The sequence below is a fragment of the Asterias rubens genome, chromosome 11 (genome assembly GCF_902459465.1).
Source record: "Asterias rubens chromosome 11, eAstRub1.3, whole genome shotgun sequence".
NCBI lineage: Eukaryota > Metazoa > Echinodermata > Asteroidea > Forcipulatida > Asteriidae > Asterias > Asterias rubens.
The window spans coordinates 2,055,497-2,070,549 of NC_047072.1; the positions used below are offsets into that span (position 1 = coordinate 2,055,497).

Here is a 15,053-nt window from a genome sequence, read left to right on the forward strand (position 1 = left end):
GAATATCCGGTTACTTGGTTGTAATTACAGAACTATCCGGTTTATAAATAGGTATTCGCGCCCTATGCGGATATCCGGTTAAGAAAAAAAAAGGCATTCGCGGTTACAGATAGGAAAGCATATTCGCCATTAACCGGATATTCAAATAATTCGCCCAGGCCTAGTGTACACCCAGTTTAAATTGGTCATTTACGTGTAGCCTATAGATTAAGTATAAGTGAAAGATTTGCACACCAAGTTTTTAAATTTCCAGCAACGTTACCCTTTTAGCAAATCCTGAGTGGCTGAAACCTTTCCAATATAGGCACCACGGTAAAAATAATGATGACCAGGGCAGGCCATGCTTCGTTTTTAAAAGGGCAACGGCACCCAAGGCATTTTCTTCTTGGTGAAAGGGCACCCCATCAGGAAGTTTCTACTGGATAATTTCAAGGGCAACAAGGTAATATGACCAGCCTGGGCATTAAGGCAATCGCCTCCGTTGGCTCCGTGAAGTACCAGGCCTGCCAGGCGCATCAAGGCGAAATAATGGCATCACTGACCCCATGCAGTTGTATCACACACTGTGCATTGTATGTACAGTACTATGTATGTACATGTAGGTCTGTTGGGTCCAATAATCCAAACAATTTTGTATTTATACCTCCAGGGAATCTGAAGAACCTGATAAGATAAACATGCCATACCAACCACAGATAATGGTAATTCATCTACATGTACATTAGTCTACATGGACATCAAAATGTACTTGACACTTACTAGCTTTATCACACTCCCCCTGGAATATTTATAAACATGTGGATGTTTATTTTAAGTTCAGCTGGGCCTTCTGAATAGGAATTTTAAAGCAATAGACAAACGTACACAATGCAAGGCTATGGAATTGTCACTCACCGATTTCAAAAATCAACATTACAAAAGTGACTTTACAGTATACGCATTACACGTACTGGTAAATTGTTCTTAACTTGTGGTTTGTTTTTTAAACTACAAGTTGGCAAGCAGCAGACTGTGTGTATGGTGAAGGTTGCCTAACCTCAACAATGCACTCAAGTTTCGCAACCTCTGTCACATGTAGTAAATCATCTACACCAACTCAATTTAATAAACTGTTACACAAGGTCAACCTTTGTATATTGAACACAAATTTAAAGCTTCCAAAATCCACCATGTACATGTACTGTACATGTATGAACTTATCATGCACACAATTGTATGGACTGGTAGTTACTGTCATGCATCACTGGTTCCACCTACTTCCTGTGAGAAAATTGTTCCGCGCCCCCATATCATGCATTCTAAGAATACCACAAAGTAATTACTCATAACTGGTGGGTTTCCCTATTCATCAACAAGTAGTGAGATGCTTGCATGCAATACACAAACTTGGTGTGGGTATGTTAATCTAAACCGTTTGAAACCAACAGTGCAATGCCTGCAACATGTACTAATAATGATGCACATAACTGTAGGGCCTCCATTGTAAAAACGGGTGTGCATTGGTATACAGTTTTGTGTTATAATTACAACTTACATGTACATGAATGCACGTAAAGGCTGAAGTACAGTTTGAATTGTGTTGAGTTTACTTCCAATTGTACCAGTACTGTACACTACATTTGGCACATACCACATGTTTACATAAACAAAATTATACAGTTGTAACTCACTGCATGTTATTTGTAAAACATTTTAAAGTACAATGTAACATTACAACTACAAACTAACTACTGTACTCATTAATATGTCCTGTGCAGTGCAATTAGCATTCAGTATACACAAATCTTGTTCAATCTAAATATTTTGGTAATTGTTTTTGCAAAATTGCTGGATGAAATCATTCCCCTTAAACAGAGGTATTTCCCTGACAGCACCCTTCTGCCTAAAACTCATTTCAAATGTGTACACTATGTAGTTGTCAGTAAACAGGCATGCATTGCACACTTTACTTGTACAGTACATATCCCAGCGTTCTCCCTACTGTGGTCCGCTGGCCAAATGCCATTTAAAACAACATAGGACAAGAATAAACTTTCTATGGTGACGGTCCTACTAGTGTTAGAAAGTAATTTCCTATTTTATTTGAAATTAAACTGTTCCTGCTCACTGGCCAGTCACTAAAAAGGGTAAACCCTGGATGTCAGGGCTGGTTTGACGTTTCAAGAATAGGCTGTTATTCAGGAAATTGTTTAAGAATTGAGTACTTCCTTTATGATTGTTAATAATTTCCTGTATAGGGATCATGCAACGGCAGTAACAAGTACATGTACGTAACAACGATTGATGGCTTGCATTTAAAATGCACTGCAATGTTTTTAAGTAAATCTGTGGTTTTCTTTTCTGAGCATGAGGTTTTTATATTAATCACAGTATTTTTGTGGGGCAAGTTAATTTTATCTAAAAGGCCAGATATCTCAGTTGTTTATGATGCCGGTATGTTGTATTGTCCATATGACTACATGTGATGTAGTTAGCTCAGTGTTGGATCTGATCTGTAAATTTGTCTTTCTTCAACCTACTTTATTTATATCCCCAGAACAGAAAAGAAAGCCTGAGACATTGCTTTTAAGAATACTTCACGGCTTGGCAACGAAACCTTTAACGCACATGAGTCGGGTGCCCACGTTAAAAAAAACAAAAACAAGGTTTTACATTGGCCAACCCTGTGCTTCGTGCAAGTCTGCGCATTTTCCATAATTCATCATGGTTTTTATTTTTAAGTAAGAATAAGATGACGACTTGAAGTCAATAGATACATGCCGTTCGTTGGTCATTGCTGGCCATGTCTCTTGTTAAATTAGAATTTGGACAATCAATAGGATCACACTGCCACCAGTTAATTGAATGTATACTTTCTTTATTCACAAGTCTGGATGGTGTTTTTTAAAAAGGTAAATAAAATAAGTCAAGCAACAAATGCACTACATGTATGGCGCGGATCAACCAATTGCATCCATCATCAACAATCATATTTATTTTTCTTTCATTTTTCTTACTAATAAAATAGGCCGTCAACTAGACCCAGTTACGGGGCGCTGTACTCCTTTCTTTTCTTCAAAATTTGTCATTTGTCACAAAATTTGTCAAATTAAGTACGATCGATCATAGAGTTAGAGAAAGAGACCAATCAATATAAAGGCAAATTAATCAAAAAAGGGAATGCACACCAGCCATGCAAATGACTGACACTGTGACAGCCAAATCCAATGCAATGAAATTAAAACATTTCGGGGGTTTTTAAGCACAAAAAGTGGTTCGTTCAATCATGAGCTTCTTTTATTTTAAGTGGAAAAGTTTCCGGATGGCGCCACCACTTTTTCATTCGATATGAAATAATATAGTATCTAATTTACCTCAATGAGATATCCCTTTTCAGGCCTGTATGCTTCGTTTTTGAAAGGGCAAGGGCACCAAGGCATTTTCTCTGTGGCAAAGGGCACCCTATGAGGAAATTGTAAATTTCTACTGGAGCATTTCAAGGGCACCAAGGCAATGGCAAGGGGCAACGGAGGCAATCGCCTCCGTTGCCTCCGTGAAGTATCAGGCCTGCCTTTTTGTAAAAACGATTGAAAAAGTGGTGGCGCCGTACGGAAAGTTATCCCTTTAAGTTTTATTAAATTAATAGGTAAAAATGAGTGAAAAGTGAGGCAGAACATGGAAATCTTTCCCGACATCATATTGAGTTACTGTACAAACAAAAGGCAGGAATTTGTCAATTTAAATGCCCCTGATTGACTTGAATTGGGCAAGTCAACATGTCAAGTGACATGACGTTCATAAAATACAATCACAAGTTGGTGATAATAATAATAATATTAATAATATAATATGCCATGACTGACCAACAGTACACCATCCATCAACATATTTTCAAAAATTCATTCATGTTTTTGTAGACAGGCCTTCATAAACATGTCATACAATCTCATACAAGTAAATGTGCCTCACTGAAAACGTTTCGTAAAAAGAGTCTTGCTTGAAATTCTGGCTCGGCTAAAAAAGTTTGTTTGTAAAATTGTAACCGCCGAGCCTAGCCAGCCAGCAGTGGTTTCGTGCTAACATACCTCATCTGGTTCGGTGATCTCAAAAAGATCCAATCGACTGGCATTCCATAATTCAATTACTCGTTTTAAACGGAGCCTTTCGTCCTGTCGACCCCGTTGAAACATCTTCTTGTTGTCGGAGAGCTTCTATGTTTTCCAATAAGGGTACTAAATGTCCATCAGGGTAGATGTCAGTGACTCAAATGTATTAAATTAGTCAATTTCTACGTAGCACTTGTGTGTGAAATGCGGAGTGTCGAAAACATACGGATATATGACAGAGTTCAAACTTGTGTCAACTACGCATGCGTTGAACAATCATTTGAATGGAATGCATTGTTTTGTAGTCTGGTACCGTACCGTGAACCCGGATTGTGCCGTTGTGAGGATAATGCTTTCCCACACGATGGCGGTTGGGTGTTTGACAATAGGTGTGAGGGTTGTGTTATGGGGGTACGCCAAGCATCACTCTAAACACTTGTGACTGAATTACAAACATTCCACAGTGGGTGACGAATCTCATGGTCATCCATGTCACCGGCCGTGGCGTTGAGAAACATACACGATGATGAGTTTTCACGGGTCAACTTCCCACTTGTCGTCGTATCTATAGAATTGAAACCTTTCTTTATCAACTTACAGTTACAACAAAGAAACAGCCCAACCCTTCTCAGCTCGGACTGAAACCTTCATGAACCGGGGAGGGCGTGTCCCCCCGGCGGCCGCCCCCGGCCGCCGTTAGTTGTTAAGTTGTTCCACATAATAAAATTATACAATTCCTCCGAGATGTAGCCTACTTTACTAGATTTGAATGAGGAGGAGCTTTTAGAAAGATTAAAAAAAAAAACGTTCAGGGGCGGGCGGTGAACGAAGGATCTGGTATAATGTTCCAGAATTAGACCCAAGACCGATAATTTTGTAGTTGCTGCTCACGGTTCAAGTCAAGAGAGGGCGCTGTAACCAATTATGTACCACCCGGTTCAAAGGCGGTCCAGAGTTGCAACGAACCAAAAAGAATAGGAGCGACTCTGGATCGACCTAATTAAATTGTGGGAGTATACATTGGAAACACCATTATCGTCTATTAATTTTAGAGCTGTGTATCTCGCACGAATTCAAATTGGCACACGTTGAATTATTTGCTCGATCATAAAGGCCCTAACCCACTTTAGAAATTTAAAATAATTTCCATGGCAACATGAATATTGGTGCGTTTAAAAATCTTGAGGCCTTTTCACACGAGGAAAATAAGCAGGGGGTCCTTGGTCTTAAGAACACGTTGTTTAATCCACATCGTGTGAAAGGTACCTCTGCTTAAATAGGCACGGGTCTTTTTAAGACCAAGGTCCAGACCTCCGTCTTAATTCCCGTCACACAAGGAAAGTTATGACCGAACGCAAATATAATAGACCTCATCGCGAAATGGTACTAGGTAAGCGCGTTATAGGTGTGGGAATAAGGTGCATGCTGGTCTAGCTAGCAACCAAGCTTGATCGCTAGCTAGACCAGCATGCACCTCATTCAACAGTTAGCGATTGCGCAAAGGGTATTTGCGGAAAAGGGGTCCATTGTAAACCCCGTACGGATGCACCTGAAAGTAAAATACCACAATAGGTTTATTTGTATAGGCACCCTCCATGAGCACAGAATCCTACACATTATTTTGTTTTTAAAAACATGTTTATTATAATCAAGCGCCATATCCGAGGACGTTCAAGATTCTTGAATGTCACCGAAACCATCACGTAGAATTGTTGCAATGGGCGGTTGGAGACACTTAATTTGTTAGCAAGGTTGCCTAGGGTAACACTCGTGATGAAGCCACGAAACCGAATTGATCGATTAGAGCATAGAGTAAGGTCAGTACAGTTACTCCTGATTAGAGTCCATCCACCATGCCGGTTCAAGTTAATACTCGACCGTCAGGTTAATAACACCCATCAAGAATGAAAAACTTAAAGGAACGCGTTGCCTTGGATCGGACGAATTGGTCTTTGAAAAGCGTTTGTAACCGTTTGGTATGAAATGCATAATATTGCACATTATTATGGCTAGCTTAGGAAGATAATTTAAAAGTTGAATACAAGGATCCAAAGTATCACTCGAAATTGCAAGGTTTTCCTTTTACGTCACGAACTAATAACACGGACGGCCATTTTTGACTCCACCATGGCCGACCGTGTTTCGTCACAATGTTAAAGGAAACTCGTGCAATCTCGAGGCATGTTTGTGTGGAATATAATATTATACTTTTCAATAATCTAATAACGGTTTGCATTTCATAATAAACAGCTTCAAATGCTTTTCATAGACCAACTCGACCGATCCACGGCAACGTGTTCCTTTAACATAAATAAATCCCAATAAGTAACAAATTATGTTACCCTCGTACCTTTATTAAAGATACTGAACACCTTCGGTTATTGTCAAATTATGCATAATTTAACCAATCTTTGAACATCAGGGCCAAATTTCATAGCGCTGCTTAGCTGCCAATTTTGTGCTTATTGTGCGAGTTCCATGTCATAGCGCTGCTAACCGTAAGCACACGAAAAGGCATGCTTACCTTCCGGTGCTTACCGCACGAAAATAAATGACGTCACAATGCAAATCCATGGTAAACGCGCAATATGGCCCCTCAATTTTTCGTCTAACTTGTGAAAATACGCTTGCACCTTAGCAAACTTGTCTGCTACAGTATGCACGAAATTTGCTTACTGTTAAGCAGCGCGATGAAATTGGGCCCCGGTGTGGCGGTTTCAGTCTTCCGCCGTGTTCAGTTTTCCGGGTGACGTAGTCGGACATAATTATCAAAACGCTGTTCGAACGGTTTTAGCTTTCCGGCGTGTTCAGTTTTCCGGGTGACCTGTCAGATACCTCCGCGAGTACCCTGGCGAGTACTGTAGTTCTCTCAGCAGTGACCCCCACATTTTTTATTATTACGATTCTTTTCTGTGTAGTCACATAATCTCTTGCCCCATCTTTACATGTATTCATTGGTACACCTTTAGGCAGGTCACACTCTGCTTGCATAAAAAACAACTCATACGATCCACGCGTTTGCCGCTAGTTGTACTCGACTCATGGACGCCGCCATGACAGCTACCGGGGGGTAATGGATAACTCAATACGGCACTAAAAATGGACTACTTTCGCTTGCTGTGCGCAGGCATCGCATGACGTAATGCTACCGTGTTTGGTCATTCGGAAAACTGAACACAGCGGAAAGTTGAAACCGCCACACCGGTCCCAGTTTCATGGCTAGGCTTACTGTAAGCAAAGAATCAGCGCTTACTGAAGCAGGGATTTTTGCGCTTACGTGTGAAAAATATTTATGGGTGCGTTCGTTTAGCTTTCCTGGGTCGACCCCGGTGTGTGGCGGTTTTTTTTCCAAGACAAACTTGGGTAGTTATCTGCACACGTTCGTCCTGGGGAAAAAAACGCCACACACCGGGGTCGACCCAGGGAAGCTAAACGAACGCACCGTATGGTTAAGGCGGGGAATGTTTGACTTGTGCGTGCGTACTCCACGTTACTATGGGTGCGTTCGTTTAGCTTCCCTGGGTCGACCCCGGTATGTGGCGGTTGTTTTTTCTAGGACGAACGTGGGTAATTATCTGCACACGTTCGTCCTGGAAAAAGAAAACGCCACACACCGGGGTCGACCCGAAGAAGCTAAACGAAAGCACCCTATAGGCATTCTACGCTACAATACAAGGCTTGCGCAAACATCTGGACTGGCATTTTGGCAGCGTGTGTGAAACACACCACAACGTTCTCAATATCTTCTGTATTAGAGATTTGATCAGACACCAGTGTTAGTGTAGTGCGGTGCAATGATTTATCACCGCGAGGGAATGTTGCTGGAGAAAAACCTGTTGATATTTCTCTTTGGAATTCTCGCTTGGTTTTACCCGCTATCCTGCTGGTGCGTCAATCTCACTGGTAAGTATTTAATTAACGGTGAAACTAGTTGGGGAGCACTTATAAACACTGCAAAACTAGGGTGTTAAATTCAGTCTTTTTGTACGTGACAACACCAACACGGTGTTAATCCCCCCCAAAAAAAAAATAAAAAAAAAAAAATAGAGTAATTGGAATCAATACCACCAAGCATGGTGTTGTCACATATAGATACCAGGAAGAATCAATAATGTATTGCTGCATCCAGCAGCAATACACCTGGTCGAGAGACATTGCCGGAAAATGCAATGACCAACTTTTTTTAGAAACGTACAAACTCACGACTATGACTTGTATGTACTTGCACGTGCGTGTGCATGTTCAATTATTCGATCGAGGCATAGTCTGCCTCGATTGACGTCACAGAAGGGGTAAGCGGAGTCATCCCCCCAAATTACTTCATCAATTTTTGTTTAGACATATAAATCGTTACAAACAAATACTCAAAAACTTTTGTTCATAAACATAATTAATACTCTAAAAAATCTATTTCCATGTGACTTTAAAGGCAGTGGACACTATTGGTAACTACTCAAAATAATTATCAGCATAAAACCTCACTCGGTAACGAGTAATGTGGAGAGGTTGATAATATAAAACATTGTGAGAAAAGGCTCCCTCTGAAGTGACGTAGTTTTCGAGACAGAAGTAATTTTCCACGAATTTGATTTCGAGACTTCAAGTTTAGAATTTGAGGTCTCAAAATCAAGCATCTGAAAGCAAACAACTTCGTGTGACAATGGTGTTTTTTATTTCATTCATGTCTCGCAACTTCGACGACCAATAAATTGAGCTCAAATTTTCACAGGTTTGTTATTTTATGCATATGTTTAGATAACAATTACCAAATAGTGTCCACTGTCTTTAAAGGCAGTGGACACTATTGGTAATTACTCAAAATAATTATTAGCATAACACCTTTCTTGGCGACGAGTAATGGGGAGAGGTTGAATGTATAAAACCTTGTGAGAAACAGCTCCCTCTGAAGTGCCATAGTTTTCGAGAAAGAAGTAATTTTCCACGAATTTGATTTCAAGACCCCAAGTTTAGAACTTGAGGTCTCGAAATCAACCATCTAAACGCACAGAACTTCGTGTGACAAGGGTGTTTTTCTTTCATTATTATAATCTCGCAAGTTCGATGACTGATTGAGCTCAAATTTTCACAGGTTTGTTATTTTATGTATGTTGAGATACACCAAGTGAGAAGACTGGTCTTTGACAATTACCAATAGTGTCCACTGTCTTTAAGGCATTGTTCGGTTTTCGTAACCGTTCAATTGCTTTACATAAAACTAACATGACTGTGAACAATTTATTTTAAAAATCGCGTTTTAAGGTATTGATGTGCACACAGGAAGAATCTCTGTAATTTATGAGTACACAGTTTGTCGGCGTCACCCGAGATTCAAATTTTAGGGCAAAAGATTTTTACTGAAAAAAAACATACTACTTCGAAGTGAATTAGTGCTTTGCGAAACTTTTTATTTTCAATAATTTTACTGTGGCAGTGGACACTATTAGCAATTACTCAAAATACTAATTATAATCAAACCTACTTGGTATTACAAGTAATGGGGAGAGGTTGATAGTATAAAACAGTGTTAGAAACGGCTCCCTCTGAAGTGACGTAGTTTTCGAGAAGAAGTGAAATTTCCACGAATTTGATTTCGAGATTTCGAGACCTCAGACTTAGATTTTGAGGTCTCGAAATCAAGCTTCTGAAAGCACACAACTTCGCGTGACAAGGGTGTTTTTTCTTTCATGGTTATCTCGCATTTCAGCTCAATTTTTTACAGGTTTGTTATTTTATGCATAATGTTGAGATACACCAAGTGAGAAGACTGGTCTTACCCGATACAGCACAGAATCCTATACATTATTTTGTTTTTAAAAATGTGTTTATAATCAAGCGCCACATCCGAGGACGTTCAAGATTCTTGAATGTCACCGAAACCATCACGTTGCAATGGACGGTTGGAAACATTTTGTTAGCCAGGTTGCCAAGGGTAACACTCGTGATGATGCTCACCGTCAGCAACGAAACCGACTTGATCGATTAGTTAGAGCATAGAATAAGGTCAGTTATGGTTAGAGTCCATCCACCATGCCGGTTCAAGTTAAATACTCGACCGTAGGTTAATATCACCCAGCAAGAATGAACAATTTAAAGGACCGCGTTGCCTTGGATCGGACGAGTTGGTCTTTGAAGGCGTTTGTAACCGTTTGGTACGAAATGCATATGGTTAGGAAGATAATTTAAAAGTAGAATATACAATGATTCAAAGTATCACTCGAAATTGCAAGGTTTTCCTTTTACGTCACGAACTAATAACACGAACGGCCATTTTGACTCCACATGGCCGACCGTGTTTCGTCAATATGTAAGGAAACTCGTGCAATTTCGAGGCATGTTTGTGTGGAATATATTCTACTTTTAAATTATCTAATAACGATTTGCATTTCATAACAAACAGCTTCAAAAGACCAACTCGACCGATCCACGGCAACGTGTTCCTTTTACATAAATAAATCCCAATAAGTAACAAATTATGTTACCCCGTACCTTTATTAAAGATACACCTTCGGTTATTGTCAAATTATGCATAATTTAACCAATCTTTGAACATCAGGGCCAAATTTCTTAGCGCTGCTTAACTGCCAATTTTGTGCTTATTGTGCGAGTTCCATGTCATAGCGTTGCTAACCGTAAGCACACGAAAAGGCATGCTAACCTTCCGGTGCTTACCGCACGAAAATAAATGACGTCACAATGCAAATCCATGGTAAACGCGCAATATGGCCCCCAATTTTTCGTCTAACTTGTGAAAATACGCTTGCACCATAGCAAATTTGTCTGCTACAGTAAGCACGAAAATTTGCTTACTGTTAAGCAGTGCGATGAAATTGGGCCCAGGCTTACTGTAAGCAAAGAATCGGCGCTTACTGAAGCAGAGATTTTTGCGCTGACGTGTGAAAAGTATTTATGGTTAGCGGGGAATGTTTGACTTGTGCGCGTGCGTACTCCACGTTACTATAGGCATTCTACTTGCGCAAACATCTGGGCTGGCATTTTGGCAGCTTGTGTGAAACACGTCACGACGTTCTCAATATCTTCTGTGTTAGAGATTTGATCAGACACCAGTACTAGTGTAGTGCGGTGCCAATGATGGCTCACCGCGAGGGAATGTTGCTGGAGAAAAACCTGTTGATATTTCTCTTTGGAATCCTCGCTTGGTTTTACCCGCTATCCTGCTGGTGCCTCAATCTCACTGGTAAGTATTTAATTAACGGTGAAACTAGTTGGGGAGCACTTATAAACACTGCAAAACTAGGGTGTTAAATTCAGTCTTTTTGTACGTGACAACACCAACACGGTGTTAATTTCCCCCCAAAATAGAGTAATTGGAATAAATACCACCAAGTATGGTGTTTTCACATATAGATACCAGGAAGAATCAATAATGTATTGCTGCATCCAGCAGCAATACACCTGGTCGAGAGACATTGCCGGAAAATGCAATGAACAACTTTTGTAGAAACGTATTTATACAAACTCACGACTGTGACTTGCATGTACTTGCACGTGCGTGTGCATGTTCAATATTCGATCGAGGCAAAGTTTGCCTCGATTGACGTCACAAAAGGGGTAAGCGGAGTCATCCCCCAACTAACTTTATCAATTTGTTTAGACATATAAATCGTTACAAACAAATACTCAAACATCTATTATTGTTCATAAACGTAATTAATACTATTTCCAGGTGACTTTAAGGCATCGTTCGGTTTTCGTAACCGTTCAATTGCTTTACATAAGACTGTGAAAATTTGAGTTAAAGTCGCGTTTTTAAGGTATTGTCGTAATTCAGGAGAGATTGATGTTCACTCAGTAGGAATCTCATCGGCGTTATCCTAGATTCCAATTTTAGGGCAAAATAATTTTACTGAAAAAAACATATTACTTCGAAGTGAATTAGTGTTTTTCGAAACTTTTTATTTTCAATTATCTTACTGACAGTGGGCACTATTGGTTATAACTCAAAATAATGATTATATTCAAACCTACTTGGTAACGAGTAATGGGGAAGGTTGATAGTATACAAATATTGAGTGGCTCAGAGTGGAATGGGAGGAATAATATTATCGCAAGGTAAATTTTGGACTGTTCCATTTCACGAGGCGAAGCCGAGTGAAATGGATAAGTCAAAATTTTACCGAGCGCGATTATATTCCTTCCATTCCACGAATTAAAGCCACTCAATGTTTGTTTTATAAAACTGACATATACTTGTCATTTGTGGTATTTTAAAAGTATAACATTATGGAAAATCACACAAATTACTGACAACCAAAAATCATATAGCGCCGCGTAGCGGCAACATTGCACAAATCGGATCACAACCTCTTGCACGGGCAGTGCTCCTTTGTTTTAGCAGCGGCGCGGCGGCGCTGGTACTGCTCAAAACATTGGGAACAAGGATGATCCTATTAACTGTTGAATGGAAAATGCTATTCCCCATGGGCGAAGGTATGTCTTTTTGATCGCCGGTGCGGATGGGAGTAATAGTGAATGTCACGTGAAGTAAGTTCCACCAATCAAATGACAAGGATCTGTATGTCAGTAATATAATATAAAACATTGTTAGCTCCCTCTGAAGTGACGTAGTTTTCGAGAAGAAGTGAATCCACGAATTTGATTTCGAAACCTCAGACTTAGATTTTGAGGTCTCGAAATCAAGCTTCTGAAAGCACCCAACTTCGTGTGACAAGGGTGTTTTTTCTTTCATGGTTATCTCGCAACTTCGACGACCAATTATTAGCTCAAATTTTTACAGGTTTGTTATTTTATGCATAGTTTATGTTGAGATACACCAAGTGAGAAGACTGGTCTTTGACAATTACCAATAGTGTCCACTGTCTTTAAGAGTGTTTAACAAAACGTATACATTTCCTCTGAAACAAACAATTCCACTGAAAGACTTAGATCAGAAGGATTTGCGTCTCTGATCGAATGCATTTACCAAGTGTTGTAATATTCATTTCAGCGTTGGATCTTCAGGGAATGCAAGCAAGCCAGATCTCGGACTGGATGAATTATTCAGCAGATCTTGCAATTGACGGCAACTCAAACACAAGCTTCATTGATGGGTCTTGTTCTCACACCGGTTAGTGTGAAATTAAAATACAATTTTTTTTTGCAAGATGCAAATTACATTGGTGGTTAGAGTACGTTGTAAAAGTTTGTTTGATTTTGTAATCTTCAAACACTTGTATCTACGGAAGTTTATTTTAAGACATAACGTACCGCCCGGGCGGACTACTAAAGCCCGGTTCATACTTCATGCGAATGCGAATACGAATCGAATTTGACGTGAATTTAGACGTCACAACTATCCTTTCGCAGCGATATTCGCAAGTGAGTTGAACGGAGCTGAACTGCTGCGAATATTCATTGCGATTTTTGTGACGTCAAACATTCGCTTCGCATTCGCATTCGCAGGAAGTATGAACCGGGCTTAATCCGCCAGGGCGGATTACTTTTGCGCCCGGGCGGGTTACCAAAACGAATATTAATACATACCAACTGTTACAGACATCCGCATTACTACGGAAGTACGGAAGTGTATTTCCGTACGTATCGTATCGTCGGTTGCACCAAGAACGGACGAGGGCCTTGTACTCATTTCGTGTCTAGACAAAATCGCAGTTGAAGTTGAAGTTGCGAGACAATAATGAAAGAAAAGACACTCTTGTCACACGAAGTTGTGTGCTTTCAGATGCCATGGTTTCGAGACCTCAAAATCGAATTCTGGAATATCGAAATCAAATTCGTGAAAAATTAATTTTATTCTTTTTCGAAAACTACATTACTTCAGAGGGAGCCATTTCTCACAATGCTTTATACTATCAACCCCTCCCCATAGTTACCAAGTAAGGTTATGCGAATAATTATTTTGAGTAATATATAGTGTCCACTCCCTTTAAAAAAAGGAACTTCCGTTGTGGTTCATTACGAATTATTAATTTACGTCGAAAAAAGTGGACGCATTGAAGTATATTACAACAATAAACACGTCGCTTCATGAAAACACACAACTAAAATTCTGTCACTTCGTGAAAACAAAGAAAGAACACCCGCGTGGTTTTTAACCTGTAATTCTACACCATCAATACCTTTGGGTCTCAACCAATATTTGTCCACATTTTATGTTATCCATGCCCCTCGTAATTATATTCCTTTTGTAGACCTTGATGATTTTCATCCCTGGTGGAGGGTGGACCTGGGAGCAAACCACTGCATCGGTCGTATCACCCTTGTCCACAGAGGAGATTGTTGTTGTAAGTTCTAAAACGTTAATATTTCAGAATAAATGGGGTCAGTGGAAAGTGGTGCTGGTTAATATTGTTTTAGACCTACGGTAATTATTCATACTTGAACAACGAGAGCGCACTGCCCGCCGCTCTTCAAGTGATTCCATTGGATACAATGATCATTTTGATAAAGTGCAGTGACGAGCTAGCTGTCCAAACAGAACACTGCTGTCACGTCAGCAATATAATTTGACTGCGTTTCTGTGAAATGGCTGAGGTCAAAGGTGAATCTACACGCCGGTTTTGGATGCCGGTCTGTGGCGTTATTCACGAGCCTCGAAATGTGACGTCAGATGTTCAGGCAATATCAAATCAGGAAGATAATAATATATATAAGGCCGTTGCCGAATCAAGCGACTTCGGCTACGGCTACGGCTGTTGGCTGATATAGTCCTTGATCGTGGCTTTTTAGTCGCCCTGATAGCCGCTACAAACAGCGCCCTTTTGTTGTGATCAACCTTCCTCATGTATAGCTTACTGTTTAGGGCGCGCGTGATAGCTAATTAATGTGGGGGCGTTTTCGTGGCCGAGATGCAAAAGAATAACCACGATCTAAGACTTGAATCAAGTCTAGCGACAACGTAGCAGAGGATCCGCTTTCAGAGGATCTGGCCGTATAGCCGAAGCCTTTAATTTGAACACGGCACAAAACAAAATGTTACCTGACCCTTTTTAA

At 40.1% G+C, this 15,053-nt stretch overlaps 1 protein-coding gene across 2 annotated transcripts in view; it reads right to left on the reverse strand.

Moving 5' to 3' along the window:
- LOC117296330 (afadin-like) overlaps positions 1–4,319 on the reverse strand; it is a 48,269-nt gene extending 43,950 nt beyond the window's left edge. For both annotated transcript variants that reach the window (XM_033779196.1, XM_033779195.1), the window contains exon 1: positions 4,065–4,319. In XM_033779196.1, the coding sequence (XP_033635087.1) occupies positions 4,065–4,169 (105 nt within the window). In that variant the 5' untranslated portion in view covers positions 4,170–4,319. The remainder of the gene's footprint in view (positions 1–4,064) is intronic.
- Between the last annotated feature and the right edge of the window lie 10,734 nt (positions 4,320–15,053).